The following is a 15,409-nucleotide window of genomic DNA, read 5'->3' on the forward strand; positions in this document are numbered from 1 at the left end:
TATACATTCTCCCTTAATGTGGAGTACTCTCCACAGCTGTGAGTCTGACTTGTGAAGGGCTTGAGGAGAGGGATCTGTTTAGGAGTAAATTTATGTCCCTCAGGATGGACTCCTTTGCTTGATAAATGTATACAATTATGCACAGAAAGTCTTACATTTTAATTTGAGTTTGGTATAATTTTAAAGTAGTTTAAGAAACCATTAAAAACATCCATCAATGAGCCTCTTGAGTTCAGCAGCCACAAAAATTGTAAGTAAAAGATGTGTTAAGGAGTGGCAGGCAGTCCTGAGGAGCTGTTTTTTTTTTTCTTGCTTGGGGAGGGATCCCTAGGAGACCCCTAAAAGCTGATGTACAGTCACAGACACACATTTGTTGTTAGACCACAGAGCCTATACCTCAAGATCATCGTGTAAAAACTGCATCATGGGAAAACAAAAAGACATTTTGAAGAAACTGGCAGGGACCTTTCAGATCCGACATGTGCTCCTCCGCCAGGCCCTGGCAGAATGCCTGGGAACCCTTATTCTGGTGGTGAGTAAAGAGTATTTTTGCCTCATTCCTGCAGGGTGCTGTGTAGATCTTTTTGTTCAAGTAAAAGGGGAAAATAAAATAAATTACTGAATATTTACTATGAACTTTTCATTATCTCATTGCAAAGTTTAATGAAATAGGAATGTAAGCTGTGCTGTTAAGCTACTTAGGAAAATAGAGGGAAGGAACCGTTAACTTACCTTGTAAAATATTAATGGAATCAAATCAAATTAAAGCACTACAGCTGAATATGCAGGCGATCCTGTCATAATCTAAAGAAGAAACACATATGGTAGGGATGAGTATATATTATTGATTAAGTGCATCACATAACGAGACATATGTGTGATCCAAATGAATCCAACCAACAATAAAAGATGCAAGATGGTGATGGTGTGCAATATAATTATTGTACAGTCTGTTAGTCTTGAATAAGCCCATCTCAACAAATGGTGAACAAGTTGCAAAAGGGAATTTTCTCACTAACTAAGAACATATCCTAAAGCCTTCCACCAGCTTTGCAGCTTAAAATGAGGAAAGAGAAAAATATATCTTTTGAAAATGCCCCAAGGGATTCTGTATCCGTCTTGTCCAACATGTTTGTGTAGAGAAAAAAGGTGAGGATGTTAGCATGTCTGGTAATACTTAAGTTATTTGATGACATGTTTTCTATTTTGTAAAGGTTCTCTGTGTCTTTTCTCTAACATTGATTTGATGTTTGCCACAAAAGATAAAGAAAGTTTAACTGCTCCTCTCTTCTCATTAAATAGTTGCTCTCTTAGATGTCTGAGTCAAAGAAACACTGAATAATTTCAACTATATTCTTAAGAACTTTAACGTTGCAGCACCTAAGGCTCCTCCATCAATTATTTCCTGTGTTCATCTCTTTCAAATTACACAGACAGAACTCTGTTACTTTATATCCATATTCTTTACTAATGATGGACTTCATGCAGCTTGTAAAACCTATTTCAACAAACTAGGAAGCCACAGCATACCTTTAAATTAAAACGAAATATTTTTTACTTTGTGCAAAACAACCTGGAATCCTTCTGTTTCTCCTGGTAACCCCACAGATAACAAAAATATCAGGGGAGGACACCAACAGTGAAACACCAGGCCATTTGTTATTCTGTTCCCCAGCTGCGACTGAGCTGTTAATTCCATGAGATCTTTTACTCTGCTGGCAATCAGGTCCCCTCGGTGGACAGAGTTGGCCCTCTGTGGAGGAAGGCTCTGCAGGTGGAGTCAGATTGTTGTCTGCATCAGTAGTCTCACACAAAGCCCACCCATAACATACACATGACCTCCGAGGTCAGAGAGACACACCCTGGATAAGACGAAAAGCAAAGCCCAGTTAGACACCTGACTCAAGGTCAGGACACTGTGGGGCTTTATTATTCTCGTATTATTCTCTTTGAAGTTTTTCTACTACTGTCTGTCAACAAAAACATCATGAAATCATAAAAGGAAGGAAACAACAACAGTGTTTTCCCTCTTTTATCCAGATGTTTGGTTGTGGTGCTGTGGCACAGTTGGTGCTCAGTGGAGGCTCCCATGGCACCTTCCTCACTGTTAACTTGGCTTTTGGATTTGCTGCAACATTGGGCGTCCTTGTGAGTGGACAGGTCTCAGGTGAGGATAAACTGCATTTAAAGGATATGCTAATGTTCTGTTTGAGGTCCTAGAGACCCTCTTTAATAGCAAATAAAACATACACAAATGTTTAAACACCTTTCCTAACTTTATGAGAATTGCTTATGAATATGATTTTGAAACTGATGACATGTTTCAAAAGTCTGCTACAGAAAATGTCACATTACTTCTGTTTGGGGTCTCAGAGACCCAACTTGTAAAACTTTAAAAAGTTAAATACATGGGTGTATGAGTGGGTAATTCTGCGTAAAAAGTATAGTCAGCACCAATTACAGATATTGAGCATTCGAAAATCCAATTCGGCATACAGTATAAAGGCTATATTCATGTATAGCCTATATAGTGTATCATATAAAACATGAAATATTTATATATAAAATTGCTATTTGGTGTAATGACTGTTTTGTGGTCATTTTGGTATTTTGTCACCTTCATTTAATGTGCAAGCTCAGTTTGTGGCAAAGCGAGGGGCTACCACTTCAACACTACATATTGGGTTTTAATAAAGGTGAGAGGAAAAGAAAACATACAGTATTTAAAGGAAAATATGGTTGAATTTGCAATTATTAATAGTTTCACATAAATATCAGTGGGGTTTGTGAATGGGACCTCTTAACAGTAAAGCCAATGTCAACAAAACATGAGGATTACTTTAGAAAAGGAGAGGGGAACTTTATTATCATCAAGAACATTGAGACTAAAGAAAAACAACTGAATCAGCTGTTTCCTACAGTTCCTTCAGCAAATTCCCCACAACAACATTACGTTCAAACGACAAAGCCTTCTAGCAGCTGCAGTAATTATGACTCGTATCCATTGGGAGAAGAGGAGGAAGTTGAGCGAAGTCATTGTAGGGACTTTGTCTACAGACAGATTGCAGTTCGTTTCCGATTTCTTACCAACAGTCAACATTTTTAACATCATTATCATTGTAACCAATATGATGAAAGTCCCTTAATGAGTTAGTAATTTTTACCCAAACCAGGCTGTTCCCCTAACCCTAGCTTATTTGTTTTTTGTGCCTAAACCTAACCAAACAATGACCACAGTGTTGTCACATCATAAAACTGATTTATTTTTTATCAGTTTTGGAAAGCTGAGACATATTATGTCAGAAACTCTCATATCCAAAAAGTGCCTTTATATGCCATTCAAAGGGGCAGTTCCAAACATATGTTTAATTTGGAGAACTTGTTGAGAAAATCACACATAGGTGAGCTTACAGTCATTTGCATCACTGTCATGAAGTACCTCTCATTCAAAGACTGTTTCCCCATGACTTAGCTTTATTTCAACTTCCATCAGCATAACAGTGTGTCATTATTATTGATGGCTTGACAGACACTAAAATATCAACAAAAGGTAAATTGGCAGTTATCTGAGGTGCAGTATTTACCACACTGATATGTTTGCTAGATGAATGACAGCTAGAGGCAGCAGGGGTAGCAGAGCAGGAGGCAGTGGACAGAGGAATGTAAAGTTTAAAAGAAGGAGGGGGCACTTACCCCTTAACTCGAAAACTGTGTGGTTTTATAATTGAAAGGAAAGCGAGAGAGTCAATTCTCAATCCAAGTATCCTCTGTCAAAAGCAACAACACTACAAAGGGTTCTGCAGTTCACTCATGCTCACTCCTTCAATGCCTTTATAATGAGGCTGTCCCCCTCTAATTCACATTGCAGCTGAGAAAATAGGTTCTTATAATTAGATAGCTCCAATCCTGACACGATTAAGGTGTGAATACAAGCGAGGCACCCACATGAGTGTGCCATCAGAGCAGTTCTTTTCCCTTCAAGGTTGAAAAAAAAGAGAATACTTTTCTGAATCTTTTCATCCCTCCAATTTAATTTTGTGTCACAAAAGACCATCCATCCTAACAGGACTTTACAGAGACCACGATTACTGAATATACTGTAGGCCTAGAACTCTCCTCTGTCTCACTGAGAAAAAAGGGAGGTAGGGCTGTACTGTATGCAGTAGAGATAAAGCAGCTTCCATGTATTTGTTTTTGCAAGGAGCATCACACAGAATCAGATCGCAGATATAGCATGTATAAAAATATACCAAGGTTTTTTTTATTTTTTTTTTGCACATCTTTAGGTGGCCATCTGAACCCAGCGGTGACCTTCGCATTATGTTTACTTGGAAGAGAGCCTTGGAGGAAGTTCCCATTGTTCTTTCTCTTCCAGACTCTTGGAGCCTTCTTGGGTGCAGTGATTATATTTGGCATGTATTTTGGTATGTAACTTGCTAGATAAATCAAGATTGTTGTTGTCTACTCAGGGGAAAATGTAATAGTTTATACAGGTTGAGAGAGAGGACAAAAGCTGGATGGACCCCAGGAGAACGAGACAATTATGAACCTTTGATTCCCTTCCGTTACCTTCACACCAAACTGAAGCTTGTTTGTGACAATTAAAAAAGGGTCTACAGCCATTCTAGCAGATTTGTGAGGCTGTACTTTGGTATAGCAGTGGTTTTAGCTAAATGTTAATAGGCTCACAGTCACGTTGCCAACAGGCTGATGCTTAGCAGGTTTCTAATTGAAACTGGAGCCAGTCTTTGAGTCTCTATAGGGCACTGAGATATTCATACATGCATTCATAGATTTCTTTTATGTGTTCATATCATGTTTGTGTGTTTATTTGTATGACAGCCTACAGTATGTGCCATAGTGTGTGCACATTGTTTTGCCGTCTTTGTAGGCTTGTGCTGTTATTCTGCATGCTTGAATGCAGTGATATCTTCGTACGTATATCTTTGTGTATCCACAGCCCCCACTCACTGCTGACTGCTGCTGTATTATAGCAGCTACAGTATGTAACCAAGCAGAAAGTATAAAAGAAACAGAAATGCCAGGCATGAATAATAATTCCAGGCTTCCAGGCTTTGAATAATTTCACAAATTGTACCTGAAAGTGTGCAGGTTACTTAAATGATACTATTTGATTTGAATGTACAGTAGGCTGTAAATCATATTTTATCCCTGCACAATCCAGAAAAAGATGCAAATTCAAGGCTCTAATTGAACTAACTAAACTTAAAATTGCTCTCATAAGCTTTCTTGTTCTATTAAAATACACATATTTTTATAAAGTTACATTCAAACAACAACATATTTTTGAGTGAATTGCATATGCTTCCACCAGATGCCTTATGGGATTTTGGCCAGGGGGAGCTGGTCGTGTTGGGGAAGAATGCCACAGCTGGGATTTTTGCCACATATCCGTCCAAACATCTCAGCTTGGTTAACGGATTCTTTGATCAGGTGAGATTGACTTGATTTGGTATTTCACCTCTAGTCAGATAAAATGGTGGATGTTCTCTTACAGGCCAGACTCGGAGAACTGCACAAGTAGCACGTACGTGACAGTAATTTTCCATCACTGTCCATTGTCTGTAGGCAACAGCCTCAATTTCACACATTCAACTATAAAAGAAAATAATCATAACGGAGACTTAAATAGATACTTGGGGTCACAGTAACGCATGTCCACTGCAGCTGAATAGACTATAGCATTGATTAAAATAAGAGTTCCTCTTCCAAGAGACAGACGATTGAAAAACATGTCTGAGTCACATCCGCTGACGACAAAATGTCAACATAGCAGGGCTTAACTTGCATGGCTCCGCTGCCAGAGCCCCAAGTTCTTATTCCTCAGAAGAATGGAAACCTTGCAGTCCAGCTGGGATTGGACCACAACCAACAACCCCAACAAGCTACAGAAGTAAACAAGAAAGTAGTCCCACATTAGTTAGTTAGTTGGGAGAAGAACAAGCTCAATGAACAATCTGGACACCTCCTTTGGGCAGAAGTTGCCCCCAGTGAACAGAGTTGAAGCAGGCAATGTTCACAACTCCTCCTGTACCTTGTTTTGTTCAATCGTTATCACCGATATTATAATTATGACCCAGGATTTACACTGTGGACACTGTATTTTAATTGAAAACATCTAAAAAAATCATATTTATGTAAATATTTCAACAACATGTGAATTATCATATTTATAGCACTTTATAATCAGAAAACATATTTGATAACAATGCTGCCTTTATCAGTAATACACATCTATACCAGTTGGTTGAGCAAGATTTTTAAAAAATACTTAAAGTACTTTAAGTCATCAGACTTTTTGGGGAGTATTCATTTACACCACTCTGTTCAAAAAGCCTCCTAAAACTTAATAGTTTTCAATGAAAACACCATGAATAGGCCACAAGCTGACAGTGATTTTCTGTCTGGAGGGGAGCCATCTGAAAAGGTCTGGTTCTGAAATCCAAAGTGCACCCTGAGATGTTTTTTTGGGGCCAAACATACTTCAATGAAGGGCTAGAGATGTCTCACTAAAGTGCAACTAATTTTTCAACAAGGTATCTCAACTCAGATTGTGCTCTACCACACAGCTGAGACCATTAACAGATATGTTAGCAATTCTTAACAATCATCACCTTCTCTGGTAATATGCACTGCATGCTTCCATTAACACTCAATTAGTAAACAGCTTCTTTGCTTCTGTTGGTTCTGATTGTTTCTTGCAGTTTGTGTTTGAAGAAATTTTCAAGACTCCTGTTGTCTCACACAGCACTTCCTCTGTGTCGCTGTCAGAAACACAATCTCACAAAAACTGGCACAACTTTTCAGCTCTTGGCAGGTTTATTACATCATCTAGGCCAGTGGTGCTTGTCTGGCTGGCTAATGTGGAAATTAGCCAGTCCTGCTGCTGCATGGATCTTGACATGTCGCCACATGTGGAGTAATCTATAATACCCACTGTGTGCATATACTGTGAAACTGATCTGAGGTCCTCACCGGTAGTGACCGGTGCAACCATGTGAATTGAAGAAAACACCATGTCTTCAGCTGAGCTCTCCTGGTGGTGCTTCCGCCATCCATTGATGTCAGAATACATCAGTGGACAGCGAATGCTCTATGATGTTCTTAAGCTTTCTGATGAAAAACTTGACATGATTTCCAGATATTAAATTTATTTTTCTTTAAGAAGTTTGACAGTCTGTCAACTTTGTCAGAACAAATCCACTACAGTATGAATATTATATTTCCTTACATTCCTCACAGGAATCATAAGACATATTCATGTACAAAATTGAGATTTGTATGATGAATGTTTTTAACATCTCCAGGGAGAAACAACATAAAGCTGTTTTAAAGGACTGTATTGATTGTAAATGCAATAGCAGTACTATTTTCTCTTCCTAACTGAAGATCATATCAATGTGATGTACGTAAATAAAAATATTAATAGATTGTTGTGCCTGTACTGTATCTCAGATTATTGGAACAGCTGCATTGATCGTGTGCATCCTGGCCATCGCTGATCCACATAACCCTATCCCTCGAGGTCTTGAGGCCTTCACAGTAGGTTTTGTGGTGTTGGTCATCGGCCTTTCAATGGGCTTCAACTCTGGCTATGCTGTCAACCCAGCCAGGGACCTGGGACCACGCATATTCACGGCTCTTGCAGGCTGGGGTGGTGAGGTTTTCACGTGAGTATAGCACTATTTTGGACTACCTTATACAGTATGTCAGATTGAACTAGTATCTGTAGGAAACCATGGACATAGAGTGACATCACTCATACGTGGCTCGGGGTATTTAATGACAACTGGATTTAAGTTCATCACCTGCCACCCTTCTGTCAGTTACTGGAGCTATTAAATCCAAATTAGGCAGGCAGAGGCACCTGTCAATCAAGCAAACCTGCACCCAAACACATTTCTCGTCATGCTACATATCTCCCTAATGAACCATATTTTCTGCTTGATGAGAAAAGAGACAGAATACGTAAATGTGTTTGAGTAAATGTAACAGTCCTCTATAGCTGGAGTCAAAGCTTAGTGCACCAAGCTAGACGGCAACATTTCTAGTGTATAAACAACATGTAGCCCCATCTAGGTAAATAATCACCAACTACCACTGGTAAATACTAAGGTAATGCTAGTTAGTTACATATTTGTGAAGTTAAAATTATACTATGCCTTCAATATCCTAACAGCAAGAAAAGAATGTCTTTGTTATAAAAAACAAACAAATGTGATGAATTAAAAGTTAAATATGACATCATATATTTTATTTTATTTTAGCCTATTTCATTAGGTAAATTGAATACAACACCATGCATTAGGTTTTCCTTCTTTTCTCTTACAGAGCAAAGACCTACTGGTTCTTTGTGCCTATCTGTGCCCCGTTCTTGGGTGCAGTGGTGGGTTTGATGGTGTACCAGTTCATGGTTGGATACCATTTAGAGGGAGAAGTACAAGTGAAGCAGAAGAAGGGGGAGGACGAAAGGTTCAACCTATCTAATGTTACAACCAACGAAGAGGCATGAACTCCTCTGAATTTCTTTTTACATTACTGTTGCAGTATTGCCTATCATCTTCTTTGTTGCTTATTGATGAGGAAAACCATTTTGGTTTTCTCATATATAACCTTCACTAACAACATTTCATCAATCAATGATCATCCCTTCTTGTGTCAACTCGTGAAAGATAGGAACAGTTTATCTGTAAAGTATGTCATGTGTTTTTGAATTCATTTTTATTTAACTCCAGTACGCTTTTTCATTTCTGCTTCAAGCACAAAACCATTTCCTTCATGCTGCGTGTCTGACAAAATCAGCTCACAGGAAAAAGCTAAACAAAAGACAGTTTAAGTTGAAGAGGTATTTGAAAGGTGCCTTGTTTATTTCACTCTAAGATGCAAGAAACCTTCAAATCACCGTCAAATCAAAAAGTATTCACTCTCACTCTTTTCTACTACAGTTTCCTTCATTTATAAGAATTGTGTAGAATATCACTTCTGTGTGGTTCCTGAGCTAGAGGGAAACTTTCTTCTTACACTCAGCCATTCAGAGACACATTTTATAAATGAATACCATTATCATAAATATATGGCATTGCAAAATCAGATTTTTGGAACTGTTACAATTTGTCTTCATGTGTGTTCCAGTTGCTTAATATCTTATTGCAAGTGTTGCCTGGTATTTGCCTAATTAAAGCAACATCTGTTAAAAAAAACGACTTAATCAAAACAAACAATAGTGTGATCCGGTCTATTACTCTGACTTCAGCAAGGAAGTACAGCAAGCTCAGGTGATAATCACATGTGGCCATTGCAGTGTAAATCCTAGATATATTTCACCAGATAATATGTGGTACATGCTCATTTACTGTAGGGTGCATTACTGTCGGCTATTCAACTATAGGTCTATATGTATTCTGTAATATGTCATGCAGTAAAAATGTAATAATTTACACAAAATTAATTACATTACTTTACCAATTACGCTACTCAAAAGCAAAAGTAATTTACATACATGACTTTCGTCAGTCAGCCCAGCTCAATCAAAGGTGCCCTTAAAATAACTTCACAGCCTCCACACATACATGTTACATCATCTGTTTGACATATGTAGAAAAACACAAGACATCAATAGTGTCACATAGACTCAATGTCTGCATTGAAGTCTCTTCCTCTCAGTGAAGCTGCACCTGCAACTCTGAACAAAACCAGGTGATTCCTGAATGTGGCCTTACCAGTGGCTAACGTTAGCTAGACAGCTAAGATGACACAACATGTAAACAAGACAACATTGTGGTTATCAGGAGTCACATTTCTCCTCTTTTGATGGCGGCTAATTGCGTCCTCACACCAAGCCAGTATGTACCGGACCAGTCTGGCCACTGAACACAAAGCGACCAACGTGATATCAACCCTCCATTAAACTACCAGTAAACTCCTTGTGACAGATAAAAGTAATCACATTACTGTAATGTTTTACAAAGGAATGTTTATTGTCCAACACTTGTCATGAATAAAACTGAATATCTGCACTGAACAAGCTTAAAATTCACAGTGTGCATCCACCAGCACAATTAACTGGGAATAGCTTATGATGGCCCAAATGTCCCTCTTAACTTTGAAACAATAGTCATTCACGATACACAATACAAATACACAAATACATTAATCTAAGTTAATAGCAGAAACCTTGGATGAGCAAAATGATCCCAGCTTAGGTCATACAAAAGCATTTCCTTAAACGTTGCTTTGGTTTAGAGGGGAAGCACACACCTCTAAACCATAGCAACCAAACACACACACTTGTGTACTCCACGTGTGTTTCCCAGCATCCTCTGGGTGCACAAAGGCTCCCTCTTCCATCGGGTGGATGTGTCGGGTGGATGTGAAGGACTGGAAACATTCCCATTTGAAGGACTTGCAAGCGTTCACATCTTTTCACAACTCAGGAAGGTTGTATTAGGACATACTTGGTCGTGTGAGGGTTTAAAATAGTGCGCACTGACAAAATTACATTATATCCATTAAATTTGGGTTTAATTACATTGAATAATGGTCTTTGGCTGATGTGAGGCGTCCACGTTTGCTTGGTTTACAGGTACTTCTGTATTATTAGGTGCCAAGTTGGATATATCGGACCTTTCAGAAAAATCCCAGTTTCCGAGTCGTAATTACAACCAAGGTTTATGTGAACGCTATTTACAAGTTGGAAACTCATGAATATGGTAACACCGATATGACATGGCATAATTTAAGATTTGCTTTAGTCGGCCCCTTGCTTAGGATGATGTCATTATAACAGACGGTTTAAAATTGAGATAACATGGTCAGCATCTATTTTCTGTGTTTGTTAATATTGGTGTCCTTGGGATAACAGTATCCTTACTCCTATAGGTAAGCCCATATGGGCAATACCAGAAGTTAGATTGCTGTTTTCTAGTAAAACTAAAAGAATGTACTTTTATTGGTGTGGTTGATGAGCAGAGGCTTCCCTTAGAGATTCACCAGCATGCAAATAGTGACATTTACCACATCATAAATGCCCTCAAACTGTTAACATGCCCCTTTTGGTTTATAGTGCCTCAGGTGGTTACCATTGTTAGAAATTCGATCTTGGTTTGAAAGGGCGCTAAGGGTAAAAAAGGTCAGGGGTATTTGCTCAAAATAACACTCCCAGTGCCATTACACAACAAAGACCACACATTGCACATTAAAGCATGCGCACACACACACAAACACACACACAAACACACACAAGTGAACATCCGAAGTTCAAACCACTAAACCAATGTGTTCCGCAGATGTCCATCAATGTTCAGTTATCATTATCGGAGGAGCAAAAGCGTATTCCGCATCAAAATATCAGTAATGACATTTTTAGAGTCAGGAAAAGAATATAAATCCATCAGATCTTACAAAGGCTTAAACTTCAGAGACGGGTGTTTGACATTTGGAGTCCCTCTTTGGCATGACCTTTGCAGCAGTTCACCAAATATATCTCGTGTCAATCTAACCATTTGCCTCTGAAATTATAATTTACCTTCCTGTTGACTTGCAGAAGAGAAACACAGTAAGCGGCAGCAGTAGGCATTTTTCTTTTGTTTTTAAAGATGTCACAGCAGAACAAAAGCAAGGTTCAGCCATATTTTCTGGGGACAAAACTTCCATTACAGATATGACAAGGTCTGATGATTTGAAATAGCATAAGTAAATACCACGTAAAGCCGGATATGCTCTTTATTTCCTATGCATTGGAGTCAGTCTTCTATGGATACTGGAGCAGAAACACATGGCAGAAATGAAAAATGTTGTCTGAGCAAAAAAACAGGAAATCAGTAACACGAGCTGCAGGAGTAATAAGAACCTTGTCCATATAGTAGTCGACACATTTGCTTTTTGCCTACCTCAGATCACTGGGAACATATACAGGGTGATGTATTAAATAATAAAACATGTGCACAAATGCGTAGCTGGTTTTCATTTAACATTAAATATACTGAATATCATATGCCATATTCAGCCTAATCTTTGAGTCAAGTCACACTGGTGTTTTCACTGCAGGCAAAGCAATGTGAAAGCTTGAGCCACAGCTCCACTGTGTGGTGAACAGATGAACCTCCCATACTTTTAACTATTTATGAGTATTGTCAAGAAGTCACACACAGATACAGTAACAAAAACTGAAAACCTCTGGTAGATTAAAAGACTTGAAGTGCCACAAAACATAAGATTTACTGCGTATCTCTCTTGAGAAAATCAGTGCTCAAAAAAGAAAATAACAAGCAGATTTTTGCTTTTTTTCATGGTTTTCATGGATTCTACCATAAAATTTTATCCATATTCACATCAATTTTCATGATTAACATGAATAATAATGACAGTAATAATGACGGCGTTATTATGCCTTACAAATAAATTGTTATCCTTCACTGTTCACTATTTATCTCTGCTGACCAAATCATATTACAATCCTGAGCAACAGGTTATTCCAGCAACTGACTTGCTAACTGATTTAAAGAAAGGAAAAGAAAAGAACATTGTCTTCATGTCCTCTTTTTTCAAGTGACCTACACTAACCCTTCTCCACTGTCTCACAATGCAACAGGTTTATCATATTTCATGGTATGATTTTCAATCCAGTGTCCTATAATGAAACACTACCACGCAGAACATATAAAATGCAATAGGAAGCTGTGTGTTCCTTGTGGTGTTGGTGAATACCCAGATTGATACCTGCTGTGCAGTTTCCTCAGTTGCCTCTGTGTCACACTCTGTTAGAGTTTTATTTAATTTGTTACACTCTTTTTAGCTCGGAGTGGCAGTAAGTGTAAGTCACACATGGTTGGGTGGTCTCTCGCCTCTAAAAATGTCTAAACTGCACATGAGCCACAGCCAGACACTGTACAGGACTAATGTATGAGATCCATTTTATTCATTGTTTGGTTATTTTTCAATGGTTTTCCTTGAAAAATGTTTGAGATTCTAATACTGATGGAATCTGTCTAACTCTGACGTAGTTAAGTTTGATCACAGATTACGTGTTTGTTTCTTCTGCAACCTCTGCACAGCACTGCTGCATGTTGCCCCGTGTTTTATGTACATCTGATTTTCATAAATCCCTCTGATGAATACCAATTTCAACATAACATAACAAAAACCATTGTGCTATTCATGTACATTCTATGGTACACTAGTTCTTTATCTGATAAAGTTCTTGATATGTTTGAACATGGCTATGCTCTGTGGTCTTGTCTGTACTGCACCCACACCTGCATGCCTGCATTTCAAAATCGCAGCTATGTATTGTGACAAATGTTGTCTTCATTAGATAGCAAAAAGATTTAAACACAATGAAAAACTGATTAGGATGGTTTATGAGGAAGACAGAGTGGGGCCACACCTGACACAGCTATGTCTGATAATCAGATAGCTCAGCTTACTTCCTTGCACTCATGAAAGAACAAATAAAATACAGCTTAGAATGACACTTCGTTTCATAGCTTGGAAACAGCAGCTGGATCTGAAAAAACAAACAAACAAAATGTCTTGTTTCAACAACATTACAAGGCCTTTTTCATGGCAAGTGAGCAACTCTTGCTGAGAAAGGCCACAATGTGATTGAGAGCTTTGGAAACTAGTAAGTTGAAACTTGTTTTCAACTTAGGGATTTGCTGTAATAATGGCCAGCTCATTTAAGTTATGAATCCTTTTCTTAAAAAAATAAATTAAACCTGCACTTAGGCCTTTTCACTCCGTTAGCTTGAGCTTAGTTCTTGGCATGTTGTATAAGGATACAAAAATTCAATTTGGTCAAAATTGAGTTAACTCAAAACTGAGTTAAGACGAGAATCTAACTTTTGGATGGCTGTTTCATAAAAAAATATTATGCCATAGAAACGTATACTTTCTTGTATTGCTGCCCAGGCTGTAGTGACTGCTCTCACTCTGCCAGTTTGACATAGTGGCCAAACGGTGTAATTAAAATGTCACATGATGCTATTGGGCCAAAAAAACTTACACAGACTTACATTGTGAAAGAGATGTCTGTAAATCAGCAAATAAATGTTTTTGAGCGTCATAACCCCCACAAAATGACCAGAATTTGATCCATTCAGTCCAATCACATTTCAAAAGGCTAGAAGAGCCGCACAATTTAATCGTTTTACCCCCATTCAAGTTAGCCGGAGGGCTAAACTGGAAATTAGCTGTCTCAGCCAGTGGAAGTCCCTAGTGTGCCCAATGCGCCTATAGAGCGTGCACAGTATATTTTAAGGCAGTGGCTTTTTTGGCTTCATGCGCCCCTGAACAACTTTCATAGGAATGAACAGGGTCCCACCTCTGACGCTGTATCCAGTTCTCTTTATATGTCCATGCAGTGAAACAATCAACTGGATAAAACAAGAGTGCAATATCAAATTTAAGCTAGTAGTGCGATAGCCATGGCTAGGAAAAGGAACTCTAAATATTAAAAACACTGGATTTTAAGTCATCAAAGTAAACATCAATCAAGCTGTCCAAGTGTTATCTCATTTTTGCTTCTCTTCATGTCACAAATCCCAAAACCAGTCTTCAGAAAGACAATCACGATGAATGATGAGTGAAGACCCACATCTGCTGAAGAACAGTGACATATTGTATGTGTGTGAAAGACGAAACAGGGATGTTTGTTTCGCCTCAACTTATGATGGAGTTTCAGTAGCTACATGGTAGATGAAGCAGAAAGACCACGCCCCTGGACCTATCTAGTATTTTCTATTTTGGTTACCTAGAATATGATAGGCATCAGAATATCAACAATCCAATGATGAAAGACACTATGCTTACCATCCACTTGCACCACTTGAAATGAGAAACAGTTTAAGCAAGTTTGGTTTATGCAAGCGTCCTCAAAGTTTGTTTGGAATAAAAGACTTGATTACTTGATAACTTGATTATAAATATAATGGTGACCAATTTGAAATCTTACATCTAATGATGTATGCAGATAATATAAAGAAAACACGCAACTTCAAATAATCCAATTCATATAGAACCTTTTATTTATTTAACAGGAACAAAGTGCATAAATCCCTTCAAAAACTGAATAAATAAAAAATAATTTTGACTGAATAAATACTGTGACAAAGGCCGTAATAGTCCTCAAGCTGCACAATTTGTTCTAGTTCAAAATGTTTTTTGAGACCAATACATTGTTTTCTTTTTTTCTTTCCTCAAACACCTTTTTTCCACCAGTAATTATCTGTGTCATTGACAAATGTCAGTATAATTTAGAATCTGTCTTTAGGTACACAATGAATTTGCTTTCCTTCACTCAGCACTGAGCATGGCTTTCTTTGTTTGACAGGTTCAACAATGGCAACAAAAAGTGTTCCACTTCCAGGAGCATTAAGGCAGTTGTTGCTTC

General features: G+C 38.2%; 1 protein-coding gene across 1 annotated transcript; it reads left to right on the plus strand.

Moving 5' to 3' along the window:
* The first annotated feature begins 424 nt into the window (after nt 1–424).
* Nucleotides 425–8,533, plus strand: LOC137170524 (aquaporin-3-like). The gene is made up of 6 exons (XM_067573963.1): nt 425–532; nt 2,041–2,167; nt 4,287–4,424; nt 5,336–5,454; nt 7,477–7,691; nt 8,353–8,533. The coding sequence occupies exons 1-6, from the start codon at nt 425–427 to the stop codon at nt 8,531–8,533; spliced, it is 888 nt and encodes a 295-aa protein (XP_067430064.1).
* The last annotated feature ends 6,876 nt before the right edge of the window (nt 8,534–15,409 follow it).

Source organism: Thunnus thynnus, chromosome 19 (genome assembly GCF_963924715.1).
Source record: "Thunnus thynnus chromosome 19, fThuThy2.1, whole genome shotgun sequence".
In the NCBI taxonomy this organism is placed as follows: Eukaryota; Metazoa; Chordata; class Actinopteri; order Scombriformes; family Scombridae; genus Thunnus; species Thunnus thynnus.

Excerpts from the sequence above, each read along its gene's own strand:
- LOC137170524 (XM_067573963.1), top strand. The coding sequence starts at position 425 with ATGGGAAAACAAAAAGACATTTTGAAGAAACTGGCAGGGACCTTTCAG. Across the intron at positions 533-2,040 it reads TGGGAACCCTTATTCTGGTG|ATGTTTGGTTGTGGTGCTGT; the intron begins GTGAGTAAAGAG and ends TCTTTTATCCAG. Across the intron at positions 2,168-4,286 it reads TGTGAGTGGACAGGTCTCAG|GTGGCCATCTGAACCCAGCG; the intron begins GTGAGGATAAAC and ends GCACATCTTTAG.